This window comes from Culicoides brevitarsis, chromosome 1 (genome assembly GCF_036172545.1).
Source record: "Culicoides brevitarsis isolate CSIRO-B50_1 chromosome 1, AGI_CSIRO_Cbre_v1, whole genome shotgun sequence".
Lineage (NCBI taxonomy): Eukaryota > Metazoa > Arthropoda > Insecta > Diptera > Ceratopogonidae > Culicoides > Culicoides brevitarsis.
Window position 1 is genome coordinate 35,173,283 of NC_087085.1, and position 15,301 is coordinate 35,188,583.

Here is a 15,301-nt window from a genome sequence, read left to right on the forward strand (position 1 = left end):
ACCAAAAAATGCGCAACTAGTTGCCTCAGCTGAGCTCCGAGCCACAAGTGATCCGTCAACAGCTCGTCGATCGCCATGAAAACCCAAAAAATGCCATGACACCCGCCGAAAATTGATTCAACAGGACCTTCGTCATCGTTTCGCGCAGTCTTCGTTAGTTTTTCACAGAAACTGGACCTTACCAGTTTCTTCTTGTTGTTGAAAAATAATTAAAATTAACGGTAACTTTTTTGTTTTTAACATTTTTTAGCAAAAATATTTGTGTAAATCATGGAAGAGGAGGCGGGATCACAGGGATCTCAAGAAGAGGCTCCCGCAGAAGCGCCCGCCGAGGAAGAATTGTCCGATGGAGATCTTCTACAGGTATGAAAAGTGTTACATAACAATTGGAATTTCGTAAATTTTGCCTAAAAAATTAAAAATTTTAGTCAAAATTAGTAGAAAAGTGATTAATTTGATAGAAAATTGGATAAAAATTAGATTTAGCTTGAAAATTTTTAATAAAATACCTTTTTTCGCTTATTGCGCACTTAAAAGTTGGTCCTCAATTTTCATTAGAAACTGATAAAAAATATTTTTTGCATAAAAAATTATTAAAAACATTCAAAAAATGATCATTCAAGACAAAATTTTTAAATATAATCAAAAATGTTGATCAAAAAAAGGACTTTTGACCTAAAATTGATCATCATCAAAGCTCTAAAAATCTAAAAATAGCACATTATCCATAAAAATTAGTCGCAAAAGTGAAAAAATCGACCAAACACTTTTCCCGTTGCCCCATCGACGCGTCATGGAGACGTTACGTCTTCCAAACAAGTCGCCATGCAACCGTAACCTTAGCATCCATGCGTTTTATTGACAAATCACTTGTTGCAAAATTCATTAACTGTTGCTTTTCACTCGTCTCCCATGGCGATCGGGAAATCACTTGTGGCTATTTGCAAAATGCACCGCACCAATACCATCAAAAACTTTACACGAAAATTCGCCTGTTGCTCACTTGACGACTACAGGGTGAGACAGCGAAAGTTTTTGACGTCAGTTGACAAACTTTTCTGAAAGCAAAATTAAATAAAAAGTGATAGTAATAAAATAATCTGAGCACGGCACACAGACAAACGGAAAATCAACACGAAAAATTAAATAAATTTAATTGAGTGCACTCGAATGAAAAATATGGAAAATGTGTCAAGTAGTTAGTAATAATATAATTTTTGCCCATTTGCCCGGTTTTCTGTTGTTTTATTCCCTTGTTTTAACTTTTTTTTTATGAAATATCCGTTTTTTGTCGTTAATTGTGTTACTCGCTGAAGAAAGTTTTTGCGTCGATGTCAAATTGTCGTCGTTACCGCGACCCATTAACATGAATTGAATTACTGTCGTAACTTTTCTCCCGTTATTTTCTGTTAAATTGAGTCGTAGCAGGTGTTTTTTGTGTAACTCTTTGAAAAAAAGGGAAGAAAAGCGAAGGAAGCTGTCATTAACTAATTAGTTAGAGTGATTGTCTGTTTCATTATAAATGAGAATTTTATTTAAAAAAAAAATATATGAAGAAAATCTCATATAGGAGAGATAATGAGAAATAATTCAAATTAGAGTAATTCATATTAGAATAATTCAAATTTATAAAATTTGAATTGATTTTTTTTTTGATTCAATTTTTTTTATTTTTTATTTTTTTTTTTGAAAAATTCATTGAGATTACCGAGTTCATAAAAATTATTAAAAAAAAATTTCAATAGAATTTATAAATTTTTTTTTTAAGTTTTGATATTTTTACATAAATTTTGTAAATGTAATTTTTTTTGCAAAATTTTAAATTTTCAATGAAAAAATTTGAAAATATTGAAATGATTTTAACGAAAATTTGTTTTTTTTTATTTGGTCAAAAATTTACGGAAAATTGAACGATTTACTTTATTTGAAGATATTTTTAAAAAAAAATTTTTATAAATTTTTTGTTATCGTAATATTGATAATATTGTTAATTAAATTAAAATTAAATTTTATTAATTAAAATTAAAATTAAATTTTATTAATTTAAAAATAAATTAGATTATTTTAAAAGTTTATGTCGTTCTCGTGTTTCGAACATATAGATTTTTTTAAATTTTTCGTTTAATTTATTTATTACTTTTTAGTGTTGTTCAATAGATTTTGCAATTTTAATTTTAATAAAATATTAAAATTTAATAATTAAATAAATTGAATTAAATTTAAATAATTTAAATTTTTTGCCTAAAAATTTAATTTTTTGTTTAAATTAAAATCATCTTTAAGAACTCAACTTTAAATTTTTGTCCTCAATTTTCTCCTTTTTTCACATTTCAATTTAAAAAATTTCCTTGAATACTCATGAAGCAACTTTTCAAACAAACATTTCGTCTTTTTGACGTTAAGTGCTTGTCTGCCTAACAGAAACACCTTGACTTGCGATAAAATCTCATTTTTTTCTCTTCTTAAATAATTTTCTACCAAAAACTGCCTTGAAAAGCTTTAACTTTAACGACAATGATTACCAAATGCTTTTAAAAACTCATTTTCACGCCTTAAAATGTGTGCCAAGAAATTGTCAGACAGTCCATCACCGCATGAAAATTGCATGTTTTATTTTCAAAAAGTTTCTTAACATCAACAACTCAACTTCTCATCTCAAGTGCAAAGAAGAAAAATTTATTTATTTTTCGTCTTTAACCATTTTTTTCTTATTTCAGTTTTCAAAAATAAACCGCCTAAAATAATATTCAACTCATAATTTTTTTCCTTCTTCCTCTGTTTTCCTCTTACTTTGTCGGGTTTTTCTTGCATTCCATTCATGCATACAAAAAAACTTCTTTTCATTTTCTTAACCATTTTCCACTTCATTTGACTTTTGAAAACCTCCTTTTATTCAAATTTTAATTATTTATGCGTGTGCTGAATGGAAAAATGCAACGAGAAACTTTTTTTTTGTGCTGAAATTATTTTACGAATGTAAAAAAAATAAAAAAATGGTTTTGGTTATTTACTTACCTGCCACGAAAGAAGTGAAAACTGTAGAAGATTTTTTCGTAGAGACTGTGTTAAAAGTTTGTTTTTGTAGGATTTGAACACCGAACACGTGTACAAAGAACATCAACCCACTAGGGGAAAATTGTTTGATAAAAAAAAAAGAATTTTTCGAATTTTTCTCTTGAATTTTTGTCTCATTTCATATTTTTACCTTTTTGTGAACACGAATTTTTTGACTTTTGGAAAATTTTGAACGATGATGAACGATGAACCCGAAAACGAAATGGATCTGCAGAGAAGGCGCGAAGAATGCGAGCGGAAGGCAAGGAGAGGCGAGATGGATCCTCGTCTCGAATTCACCTTTCAACTGCTGATGGATGGCACTGGTTTGCCGCGTCATCAAATTATGGATTACATTTTTGAGGGCGATATGGTGAGAAATCATCCTAAAATTTGTTTTAAATTATTTTATTTTTTTTTTAAACATTTTTTTTATTTATTTTTTTAAATTATTTTTTAATTTTTTTTATTAATTAATTTAATTATTTTTTTATTATTTTTTTTAAATTAATTTTTTTTTTTGAATATTTTTTTAATTATTTTTTTTTGAATTAATTATTTTAAATTATTTTTTATTTTATTTTTTTTAAATATTTTTTTAAATTTTTTCTTAATATTTTTTTTTAATTTTTATTTTAATTTAATTTTTTTTTATAATTTTTTTAATTTTTTTAAATTTTAAGTTTTTTATTAAAAATTATTCGAATTCAACAAAATTTTTTTTTTTGAAAAATTTTTAAATTAATTTTTAAATATTTTTTTTTTAATAAATTTTGTATTTTAATTTTTATTTTTTTACAGCTCGACGAAATCAACCAACTTTTCCTCCCGAACATGAAGAACAAATTACTTTGGTTTTTTCAAGAGGTCGAGGAAGAAGTTTCTGTCGACTACAACAAACCGGGTCCATCTCGTGCAATGGCAATGTCAAAAACCCCGACAGGGCAGCAGCAAGCACGAAAAAGGCTTTTCATCACCGATGGTTGGACATGTGCCTTCAAGGGCGTTTGCATCTACATCCTTCGCATCAACATCTCAAAACAGCTACCAGAGGAGGGTTTTCAGAAGGACTTGTTTTGCGGCATAATTGATGCCGAACGCATCGGTCTGGTAGCATCCATAGAACGCATCGTAGAATATGTTTATATGCAAGCACTCGCCTATCCCAACATAGAAAATGAGGAAGACGAAATGAATTGTGCACTTATTAAGCAGCAACTTTTACCCGGTCTTAGATCATTCTGTAGCGCACTTAGGGTTTGCGAGCAAGTTTGCAACAATTTCAACGTGTTTGAAGACGGAAAAGTGTACATGGCGAAAGCTGATGGCTTGGAAGATGTCAAGGAAATGGCACAAAATACGGAAATTGTCTCGGAATTGGAGGAACGAGTCAATAATTGGATCAAAAATATCTCAAAAGTTTGTCAAAAATGAGGAAAAATGAAAAGTTCTAATTAAAAATTTTAATTTTCTTTTTAGATATTGATGGAGAGCGAACAACTTCGACGTGAAAATGATTCGAGTGGACCTCAAGATGAACTTGAGTATTGGAAAAAACGTGCAGCGCAGTTCTCGCAGTTACTCATAAACTTGCAGGTATGTAAATATTTCATTTTAAATCGCTCCAAAATGTTTAAAATTATTAAATTTCAAACTTTTTGTTCCTTAATTCTCAAATTTACCCAAAATTGAAAATTTTTAGAATTCATTTATAATTTTTTCTTTTAAAATTTTAAAAAATTTATTATTTATTAAAAAATTAATTTTTTTATAAATTTTTTGAATTTTCTTCTGTTTTCGAATAATTTTAAAATTTTTGAGAAATAATGAAAAAAAAATTAAAATTAAAATTAAAAAAAAATTAAAAAAAAAAAAAATTAAAAAAAATTAAAATTAAAAAAAAAAATTAAATTTAAAAAAAAACAAAATTTTTCATTTTAACAAAAAAATCAAATTTCTATTAAAATTAGTTCAAAATTTTCTAAAATTTAATATTCTTTTTGAAAGAAAAGTATAAATTTTTAGATAAAAAAATCAAATTTATTTAAAAACTGTTAAAAATAATTTAAGAAAAAATATTTAGGGGAATAAAAAGTTTGAAATAAATTTGGAGCGATGAAAAATGTCTCTTATTCCAAACAAAATAGGAACAAGAAGTGCAATGGACATTGCACTGTTTGACGATGGCTGGCTCGAAAGTGATAAAAAGTTGGAAGGATTGCGACAAAAAGATCACTTTTTGCTACAACGAAGCACGTGACAACGCCAAATTCATCCAAGCGATGGAAAATTGTTGTCACAGCTTGTACTTGGACGATCCCGTCAGCATGAAAGAATCCATTTTAGGCTTATTGCAAACCGTTAGACTAATTTATAGCGTTTCACAGTTCTATAACACGTCAGAGCGCACCTCCACACTCATGGTAAAAATCACGAACCAAATGATCGAGACATGCAAGTCCTACATAACGAATCGCGGAAAGGAAACGATTTGGACACAAAATCGCGATGAGATAAGAACAAAGCTCACGAATTGCTTAAAACTGAATCAGGTGTATCGCGAAACGTATTACATTGTGCGATCGCAGCCGTTCTTACCTGATCAGGCTCCCTTTGCGTTTTCGGAGAATTTTGTGTTTGGAAAGTTTGACACTTTTTGCGATCGTTTGTCGAAAGTCATCTCGATGTTTAATCTCGTCGAGGACTACAACTGTCTGTTCGACCGTCGTCTCGAGGGTTTGCTGTTGGGTGAAGCCCTCGAGGAGGCAATAGCGGTGTTCTCGGATGCCAAGAAGGAAGTTTTGTCCAAGAAATACGACTACCTGGATCATCGCAGCATGGAGTTTAACGATGACTTCCAGACCTTTATGGACAAAACGAACGCATTGAAGGAGCACATTGCTGACACAATTGAGAAAAACTTTGATACCGTATGGGAGACCCCGCAAGGCATACGCTTCTTAGTACGTTTCGAAAAGGTGTCAGAGAAGATTCCGCTCAGCAAGATGGACGAAAAGTACATGCGCATCTTGCGGTATTGCGAAAAGGAGATCGAGCGGATTCTGAAGCTCTTCAAGAAGCAACGAGACGAGCCGCCATTGCCTCGAAATTTTCCTCCCATTGCAGGGCGCATCAAGTGGAGTCGTTCTCTGGAACTCCATTTATCGGAATTGGTCACAAGTATCTCGTCACATCCGGTCCTCATGACGTTGCCCCTCACGAAAGACCTCGAAAATCGCTACAAATCCGTCAAAGTCATTCTCGCGGAATACGAGCAAGAGATGACAACTCTCTGGCTGAGTCAGGATGTCGCTGTGGCGGATCCGTGTCTCTTGCAACCCGTGCTCGCGCTTCAAGGCGACAAATTAATTGTCAATTTGCACCCTACCATTACGCTACTCATACGAGAATCCAAATGCATGGCTAAAATGGGCATCGAGATCCCAATTGTCGCCGCGACACTCCTTTGCAAGCAAAATCACTTCTATGTCATTCAAGACTCACTCAATGTAAGTGTCTCGTGTGTTTGTTTTTTGTCCCCCCATTTTAATGCCTTTAATCTCCAGGATTTGATTAAAATGTTTTTAAGCACAGTTAAAAAAGTTAAATTAGAAGTTAGACCACTGTTTTTGCCACAACTTGTCCGATTGACGACTATGCTCAAGCCTGGATTGCGTTCCATTAATGTACGTAAAAAACACAAAAAAAAAACTTTTTTTTTTTCAAAACACAAAATTTTAAATTACCTTTTTGACAAGAAAAATAAAAAACTTTCTCTGTTAGTGGACCAATCCAACGTGGGTTGAATTTTACGAGAACGGTAAGGAAGCTATTGAGACATTTGACGTGTTAGTGGCTCGCGTACACGACATTTATTCGAACCGCATCTTGTCCGTGTTGGCGTCGATGCAAGAGGTAACGCTCCAAATATTGCCGGGTGACGAGGAAATTTGGACGGTAGATGAGTTCCTGGAGAAAAGCGAGGAATCCTGTCGACAAGCAGCGATCGAGCTGAATCGCAAGAGTCAAATGGTCGAAGAAGCTGTCGAGGAAGTGCTTGAATTAGTTGACAAAGCCTCACATATCTTCCAGAAAATCATGGGAAGTGAAAATGACATGTTCGCCGATTTGAGTAAGGGTATGTATCCGATGCGCAGGGAAACTTTTCTCGGGAACACCATTTAATTATTTGCCTTTAAAAGAATTTTTGTGAATGAAAAATCCCCAATTTGGAGCCAAACCGCATGTAAGCGTCAAAAGTGCGATAAAAGCATGACTTACACGCCTTTTCTCTTTATGTATACAGTCAAATCACGCCAATGTGTCCTTTTTAAAATACGTGAACTGTTACTGGGCTTCATACTCTCACCAAAGACTGTCCTTTTCAGTTGTATGCTGCTGTTTTGTACACAAGAGCACCTTTTATCACTTTTATTGCTTCTCTTAAATTTAGCTATCTATCCAGACCCGTCGGAGGCGAAGAAGGAAGACGATCTCTCGAATCAGAATCAGCAAAATCAGCAGGATTGGAGTATTTTGTGGAGTTGTTTTGAGAACCCGATCTCACTTTTGCACTTTCAAAATGGACTTCCGAAGGGAATGCAGGAAATGGTGTTCAATGCTGTTGCGGAAATGCGTCGATATTACAGCAGGAAGGTTATTGATGTGCTTATCAAGGTCACTCGAAGCACTTTGGATACCATGAGACGTAAATTTTTGGCAGAAGCTGGTAAGAAGTTTTCATTTTATTACTCAAAACTGCCAAAAATTGAAACTGAAAAAAATTTTTTTCTTTGACATAGTTTTGTTTTGAAAACTAAATCAAGAGCAAAACCAAATCAAAAACTATGTCAAAAACTGTGTCAAAGCCATTTTTGACAAATCTTGCTCCAAATGGATAAAAATTTGTCAGAGGGCTCTAATTTATCATTTTTAATCATTTTATAACTCAAAACTGCTAAAAAATTGAAACTGAAAAAAAAATTTTCTTTGACATAGTTTTGTTTTGAAAACTAAATCAAGAGCAAAACCAAATCAAAAACTGTGTCAAAGCCAATTTTGTCAAATCTTGCTCCAAATGGATAAAAATTTGTCAGAGGGCTCTAATTTATCATTTTTAATCATTTTATAACTCAAAACTGCCAAAAAATTGAAACCGAAAAAAATTTTTTTCTTTGACACAGTTTTGTTTTGAAAACCAAATCAAGAGCAAAAAAACTGTGTCAAAAACTGTGTCAAAGCCAATTTTGTCAAATCTTGCTCCAAATGGATAAAAATTTGTCAGAGGGCTCTAATTTATCATTTTTAATCATTTTATAACTCAAAACTGCCAAAAAATTGAAACTGAAAAAAAATTTTTTCTTTGACATAGTTTTGTTTTGAAAACTAAATCAAGAGCAAAAAAAAACTGTGTCAAAGCCAAAATTTTGCTCCAAATGGATAAAAATTTGTCAGAAATTTATCATTTTTAATCAAAAACTGCCAAAAAATTGAAACTGAAAAAAAATTTTTTCTTTGACATAGTTTTGTTTTGAAGACAAAAAACTGAAAAACCAAATTGTGTCAAAGCAATTTTTGTCAAATCTTGCTCCAAATGGATAAAAATTTGTCAGAGGGGCTCTAATTTATCATTTTCAATCATTTTATAACTCAAAACTGCCAAAAATTTGACACATAGTTTTGTTTTGAAAACCAAATCAAGAATATTTTTTTTCCAAAGAATATTTTTTTATTTAAAAATTAAATTCTTGTAAATTCAGGATAATTTTTCTTTAAAATTAAAAAAAATATTAATTATAAATTTCATTTTAGAAACCAATTTAATGAAGCGCAAAAAGTCCGTTTTCCTCCTGAACGCAATTCTCATGATTCCCAACATCTCGATTCGACCCACGCTCGACGAACTTCAAGATGCCCTTGTTCAAGCGGGCAAAACTGTCACCGGCGTATCAAAAGGAGTTGCTCAATGGACTACCGGGCGTGGCGATAATTCGCAACAATTGCAGCGTCGTGGCTCAAAACAAAACTTAAGCAACATGGATGACAAAGCGCGACGGCGTAAATTGTATCGTCTCGTCTCCGAGGAACGTCCTCAAATGCCGCACATGACAAAAAGCTTCTACAGTTACGTCATGGAGAACAAAGAAGTCGTCAAAACGCTCTCGTTGTTGGGCAACAGTTGCCGAAACATCAAAAACGACATGCAAATTTGGGTGAAAACGTGGGTTCCCTTTCACTTTTTGTGGAAAAATGACAAAACCAGCAGACAATTGTTGGAATTCACGTTAATTGAGTTCGAAACGACATTGCAATATCTCACGGAGCTCGACAAAAATCTCACAACGATACCGGATTTGGAGTATTTCGGACAATGTGTCGTTTTGTCGACGGAAAAATTGAAACTTGGCTTGATTTGCGAGATAAAAGCGTACACGCACAAGTTGGGACAAGCGATGAAGAAGAAATACAAACGCGAAATGGACTACGTGTATGCCGTAATTAACGAAATGGAGCGAAAACTCGATCGCCCGATACGTGATTTGGATGACGTTCGCATGATCATGGATACGTTGGGCAAGATTCGCGAACAAGAAGTCGATATGGATCTAAAAATCGATCCAATTGAGGAAGCGTTCAACGTTATGAACAAATACGAGATTCAAGTCGAGCAAGAACACATGGAACAAGTCGATAATTTGCGTGATACATGGCACAAGTTGCAAGCGAGAGCATTGGCGACACATTGTAAACTTTTGGAGATGCAGCCGGCATTCCAGCTGGAGCTTCGCACGAACTTGGATAAATTCAAGGCAGATAAAATGGATTATGTGAATGAATATCGCACCGCAGGACCAATGCAACCGGGTTTGACGCCACGTGAGGCTTCGGATAAACTGATTTTGTTCCAAGTAAGTACCTTTTCTGCGGAAAATTTCAATGAAAATTAATTTTAAATTGCTTTTTTAGAACCGTTTTGATGGCATGTGGCGCCGATTGCAAACTTACCAAACGGGCGAAGAACTGTTTGGCCTTCCACAAACCGATTATCCGGAGTTAGCTCAGATTCGTAAAGAGCTAAACTTGTTGCAGAAGCTGTATAAGCTATACAATGACGTCATTGATCGCGTTAGTAGCTATTACGATATACCTTGGGGCGAGGTTGACATTGAGGAAATCAATAACGAGCTAATGGAATTCCAGAATCGCTGCAGAAAACTACCAAAGGGGTAAGTATTTTTAGTTTTTAGCTAATATTTTTATAATTTTCAAAAATGTTTCACATTTATCAATTTTCAAGCTTAAGAACCATTCAAAAAACATCCAAAGGCATTTTTCATAACTTTTGATCAATTTCAAGCTTCAAAATTATCAAATGGGCTCTCAAGATGAAAATTACGTATTTTTTATTTTTCAATTTTCAAGCTTGAGAACCATCCAAAAAACATCCAAAGGCATTTTTCATAACTTTTGATGAATTTCAAGCTTAAAAACCATCAAATGGTCTCTCAAAATAAAAATTACGTTTTTACATATCTTTTCAATGTCACTTAATTTTCATGCGAAAACTCAAAAATTGTAAAAAAAATTTCCTTCCTTAATTTGAGGTCTTAACTAATGTGAAACATTTTTTAAAATTGCGCTCGCCTTAAAGTCTGTTTTAATAAAATTTTACCTTTTTTTTCAGTCTCAAGGAATGGCCTGCTTTCCATGCGCTCAAACGTACTATTGATGACTTCAACGACATGTGTCCCCTTTTAGAGTTGATGGCGAACCGCGCGATGAAGCCGCGTCATTGGCAACGTATCATGGAAGTGACAAAATACACCTTCGAGTTCGACAGCGAAGGATTTTCGCTGAAAAACATCCTTGAAGCTCCTCTGCTGAAGCACAAAGAAGATATCGAGGACATTTGCATCTCCGCCATGAAAGAAAAGGACATCGAGGCGAAATTGAAGCAAGTAACGAACGAATGGTCCGTGCACGAATTGTCCTTCATGCACTTTAACAATCGCGGTGAATTGCTATTGCGAGGCGATACAACGGCAGAAACGATTGGACAACTCGAGGATAGTTTAATGGTACTCGGATCACTTTTGTCCAATCGTTACAACGCTCCCTTCCGCAAACAGATCCAACAATGGGTCTATGATCTCTCCAACTCGAACGACATCCTCGAGCGATGGTTGCTCGTACAAAACATGTGGGTCTACTTGGAAGCTGTGTTCGTGGGCGGCGACATTGCCAAACAGCTGCCGAAAGAAGCAAAACGTTTCTCGAAAATTGACAAGTCTTGGCAGAAAATTATGCAACGTGCACATGAAACGCCCGGCGTTGTAGCGTGCTGCGTTGGCGACGACTTGCTCAAACAACTTTTGCCTCATTTGCAGGAACAACTTGAACTTTGTCAGAAATCCCTCAGCGGATACCTGGAGAAGAAACGTATGATGTTTCCGCGATTTTTCTTCGTTTCCGATCCAGCTTTGTTGGAAATTCTCGGACAAGCTTCCGATTCGCACACTATTCAAAATCATCTTTTGTCCATTTTCGACAATACCCGATTTGTCAAGTTCCATGATGTGGAATACAACAAAATGATGGCAATTATTTCGTCGGAAGGCGAACAAATTATGCTCGATCGAGGCATTCGAGCGGAAGGATCTGTCGAAACGTGGTTAACATCTCTTCTCTGTTCGGCACAATCCTCGCTTCACTCGATTATCCGCAGTGCGCATCAAGCTGTGAACGATCCCAACTTGAATATTCTCGCATTTTTGGATAAAATGCCGGCGCAAGTGGGAATTCTCGGAATTCAGATGATTTGGACCAGAGATGCTGAATTAGCACTTATGCAAGCGCGTCAGGAGAAGAAAATGATGACAGAAACAAATAATAAATTCTTGGAGTTGTTGAATACGTTAATTGACCAAACCACGAGAGACTTGTCGAAGATGGATCGAACGAAATTTGAGACTTTAATTACGATCCACGTGCATCAACGAGATATTTTCGACGGATTGTGTCGCATGAACATCAAATCCTCGAACGATTTTGAATGGTTGAAGCAATGTCGTTTCTATTTCAAGGAAGATTTGGACAAAACTTGGATTTCCATCACGGATGTCGTGTTTACTTACCAAAATGAGTATCTGGGATGCACAGAACGTTTGGTCATTACTCCTCTAACGGATCGTTGTTACATCACGTTGGCACAGGCGATTGCCTTGTGCATGGGAGGAAGCCCGTGTGGGCCTGCAGGAACGGGAAAAACGGAAACCGTGAAGGATATGGCAAAAACTTTGGGAAAATATGTCGTTGTCTTCAATTGTTCGGATCAAATGGATTACCGTGGCTTGGGAAGGATCTACAAAGGACTCTCGATGTCGGGTAGTTGGGGTTGTTTCGATGAGTTCAACCGAATTGAGCTTCCCGTGTTGTCAGTAGCTGCGCAACAAGTTGCCGTCATTCTCGCAGCGAAGAAGGAGAAGAAAAAAACGTTCATTTTCACCGATGGCGACTTAATTGACTTAAATACCGAATACGGCATCTTCATCACAATGAATCCCGGATACGCGGGTCGCAAAGAACTACCTGAAAACTTGAAAATTCAATTCCGTACCGTCGCTATGATGGTACCCGATCGTCAAATTATCATTCGTGTCAAATTAGCGTCTTGCGGTTTCTTGGAAAATATCACTTTGGCGCGTAAATTCTACACGCTCTACAAACTCTGTGAAGAACAACTCACGAAACAAGTTCATTACGATTTTGGTTTGAGAAATATTTTGTCAGTCTTGAGAACTCTTGGAACATCGAAGCGTCAAAATACGCGCGACAGCGAAAGTACCATCGTGATGCGAGTTTTGCGTGACATGAACTTGTCGAAACTCATTGACGAGGATGAACCGCTTTTCATGTCGCTCATCAGTGATTTGTTCCCGAATCAGTCGTTGGAGAAGACGACATATGCTGAACTCGAAGCTGCGATCGATACACAAGTGCAGGATTGTGGCTTGATAAATCATCCCCCATGGACTCTCAAGTTGATTCAGCTGTATGAAACGCAGCGAGTTCGTCATGGAATTATGACGTTGGGACCATCGGGAGCGGGAAAGACAAAATGTATTCATATTTTGATGAGAGCTTTAACGCATTGCGGGGAGCCACATAAGTATGAAAAGATATTTTTTGAGTATCAGGATTAATTTTTAATTTTTTTTTTTAGGGAAATGCGTATGAACCCGAAATCCATAACAGCTGCTCAAATGTTTGGAAAGTTGGATGTCGCAACAAATGATTGGACAGATGGGATTTTCAGTGCTATGTGGCGTAAGACATTGAAAATGAAGAAAGATCACGTTTGGTTGGTTCTTGATGGACCAGTTGACTCTATTTGGATTGAAAATTTGAATTCCGTAAGTTTTTTTTTGAACAATTACATGATTTTTTTTTTTAAATTTGTCAAATCTTGTTAGTTTTATGAAAGTTTTTATTAAATTTTTTGTTACGTCAAATATCGACCCAATATGAACTGAAATCAACTTTAGAATGAATATTTATTCAATTTTAGGCTTAAAACTGATCGAAAAGTGACTTGTAAAAAAAATCAGAGTTTGAACCTCCAAACTCTGATTTTTTTGTTTCATCAAATTTCGACCCAATATGATCAAAAATCATCTTTAGAATGAATATTTATTCAATTTTAGGCTTAAAACTGGTCAAAAAGTGACTTGTAAAAAAATCAGAGTTTGAACCTCCAAACTCTGATTTTTTTGTTTCATCAAATTTCGACCCAATATGATCAAAAATCATCTTTAGAATGAATATTTATTCAATTTTAGGCTTAAAACTGGTCAAAAAAAGACTTGTAAAAAAATCAGAGTTTGACCCTCCAAACTCTGATTTTTTTGTTACATCAAATATCGACCCAATATGAACAGAAATCAACTTTAGAATGAATATTTATTCAATTTTAGGCTTAAAACTGGTCAAAAAGTGACTTGTAAAAAAATCAGAGTTTGAACCTCCAAACTCTGATTTTTTTGTTTCATCAAATTTCGACCCAATATGATCAAAAATCATCTTTAGAATGAATATTTATTCAATTTTAGGCTTAAAACTGGTCAAAAAGTGACTTGTAAAAAAATCAGAGTTTGAACCTCCAAACTCTGATTTTTTTGTTTCATCAAATTTCGACCCAATATGATCAAAAATCATCTTTAGAATGAATATTTATTCAATTTTAGGCTTAAAAGTGTTCAAAAAATGAATTGTAAAAAAATCAGAGTTTGACCCTCCAAACTCTGATTTTTTTGTTACATCAAATATCGACCCAATATGAACAGAAATCAACTTTAGAATGAATATTTATTCAATTTTAGGCTTAAAACTGGTCAAAAAGTGACTTGTAAAAAAAATCAGAGTTTGAACCTCCAAACTCTGATTTTTTTGTTTCATCAAATTTCGACCCAATATGATCAAAAATCATCTTTAGAATGAATATTTATTCAATTTTAGGCTTAAAACTGGTCAAAAAGTGACTTGTAAAAAAATCAGAGTTTGAACCTCCAAACTCTGATTTTTTTGTTTCATCAAATTTCGACCCAATATGATCAAAAATCATCTTTAGAATGAATATTTATTCAATTTTAGGCTTAAAACTGGTCAAAAAGTGACTTGTAAAAAAATCAGAGTTTGAACCTTCAAACTCTGATTTTTTTGTTACATCAAATATCGACCCAATATGAACAGAAATCAACTTTAGAATGAATATTTATTCAATTTTAGGCTTAAAACTGGTCAAAAAGTGACTTGTAAAAAAATCAGAGTTTGACCCTTCAAACCTCCAAACTCTGATTTTTTTGTTTCATCAAATTTCGACCCAATATGATCAAAAATCATCTTTAGAATGAATATTTATTCAATTTTAGGCTTAAAACTGGTCAAAAAGTGACTTGTAAAAAAATCAGAGTTTGACCCTTCAAACTCTGATAAATTATCAGAGTTTGAACCTCCAAACTCTGATTTTTTTGTTTCATCAAATTTCGACCCAATATGCACAGAAATCAACTTTAGAATGAATATTTATTCAATTTTAGGCTTAAAACTGGTCAAAAAGTGACTTGTTAAATTTATCAGCGTTTGAACTTCAAAACGCTGATTTTTTTGTTACGTCAAATATCGACCCAATATGAACAGAAATGAACTTTAGAATGAATATTTATTCAATTTTAGACCCTTCAAACTCTGA

General features: G+C 34.1%; 1 protein-coding gene across 1 annotated transcript in view; it reads left to right on the forward strand.

The window, feature by feature from the left end:
* Nucleotides 1–257: 257 nt before the first annotated feature.
* LOC134836807 (dynein axonemal heavy chain 5) overlaps nt 258–15,301 on the forward strand; it is a 56,595-nt gene continuing 41,551 nt past the window's right edge. The window contains exons 1-12 of the mRNA XM_063852039.1: nt 258–363; nt 3,290–3,427; nt 3,856–4,473; nt 4,534–4,650; nt 5,202–6,563; nt 6,621–6,740; nt 6,838–7,192; nt 7,508–7,783; nt 8,866–9,962; nt 10,021–10,280; nt 10,739–13,222; nt 13,277–13,466. Of these exons, the coding sequence (XP_063708109.1) occupies nt 271–363; nt 3,290–3,427; nt 3,856–4,473; nt 4,534–4,650; nt 5,202–6,563; nt 6,621–6,740; nt 6,838–7,192; nt 7,508–7,783; nt 8,866–9,962; nt 10,021–10,280; nt 10,739–13,222; nt 13,277–13,466 (7,110 nt within the window). The 5' untranslated portion in view covers nt 258–270. The remainder of the gene's footprint in view (nt 364–3,289; nt 3,428–3,855; nt 4,474–4,533; nt 4,651–5,201; nt 6,564–6,620; nt 6,741–6,837; nt 7,193–7,507; nt 7,784–8,865; nt 9,963–10,020; nt 10,281–10,738; nt 13,223–13,276; nt 13,467–15,301) is intronic.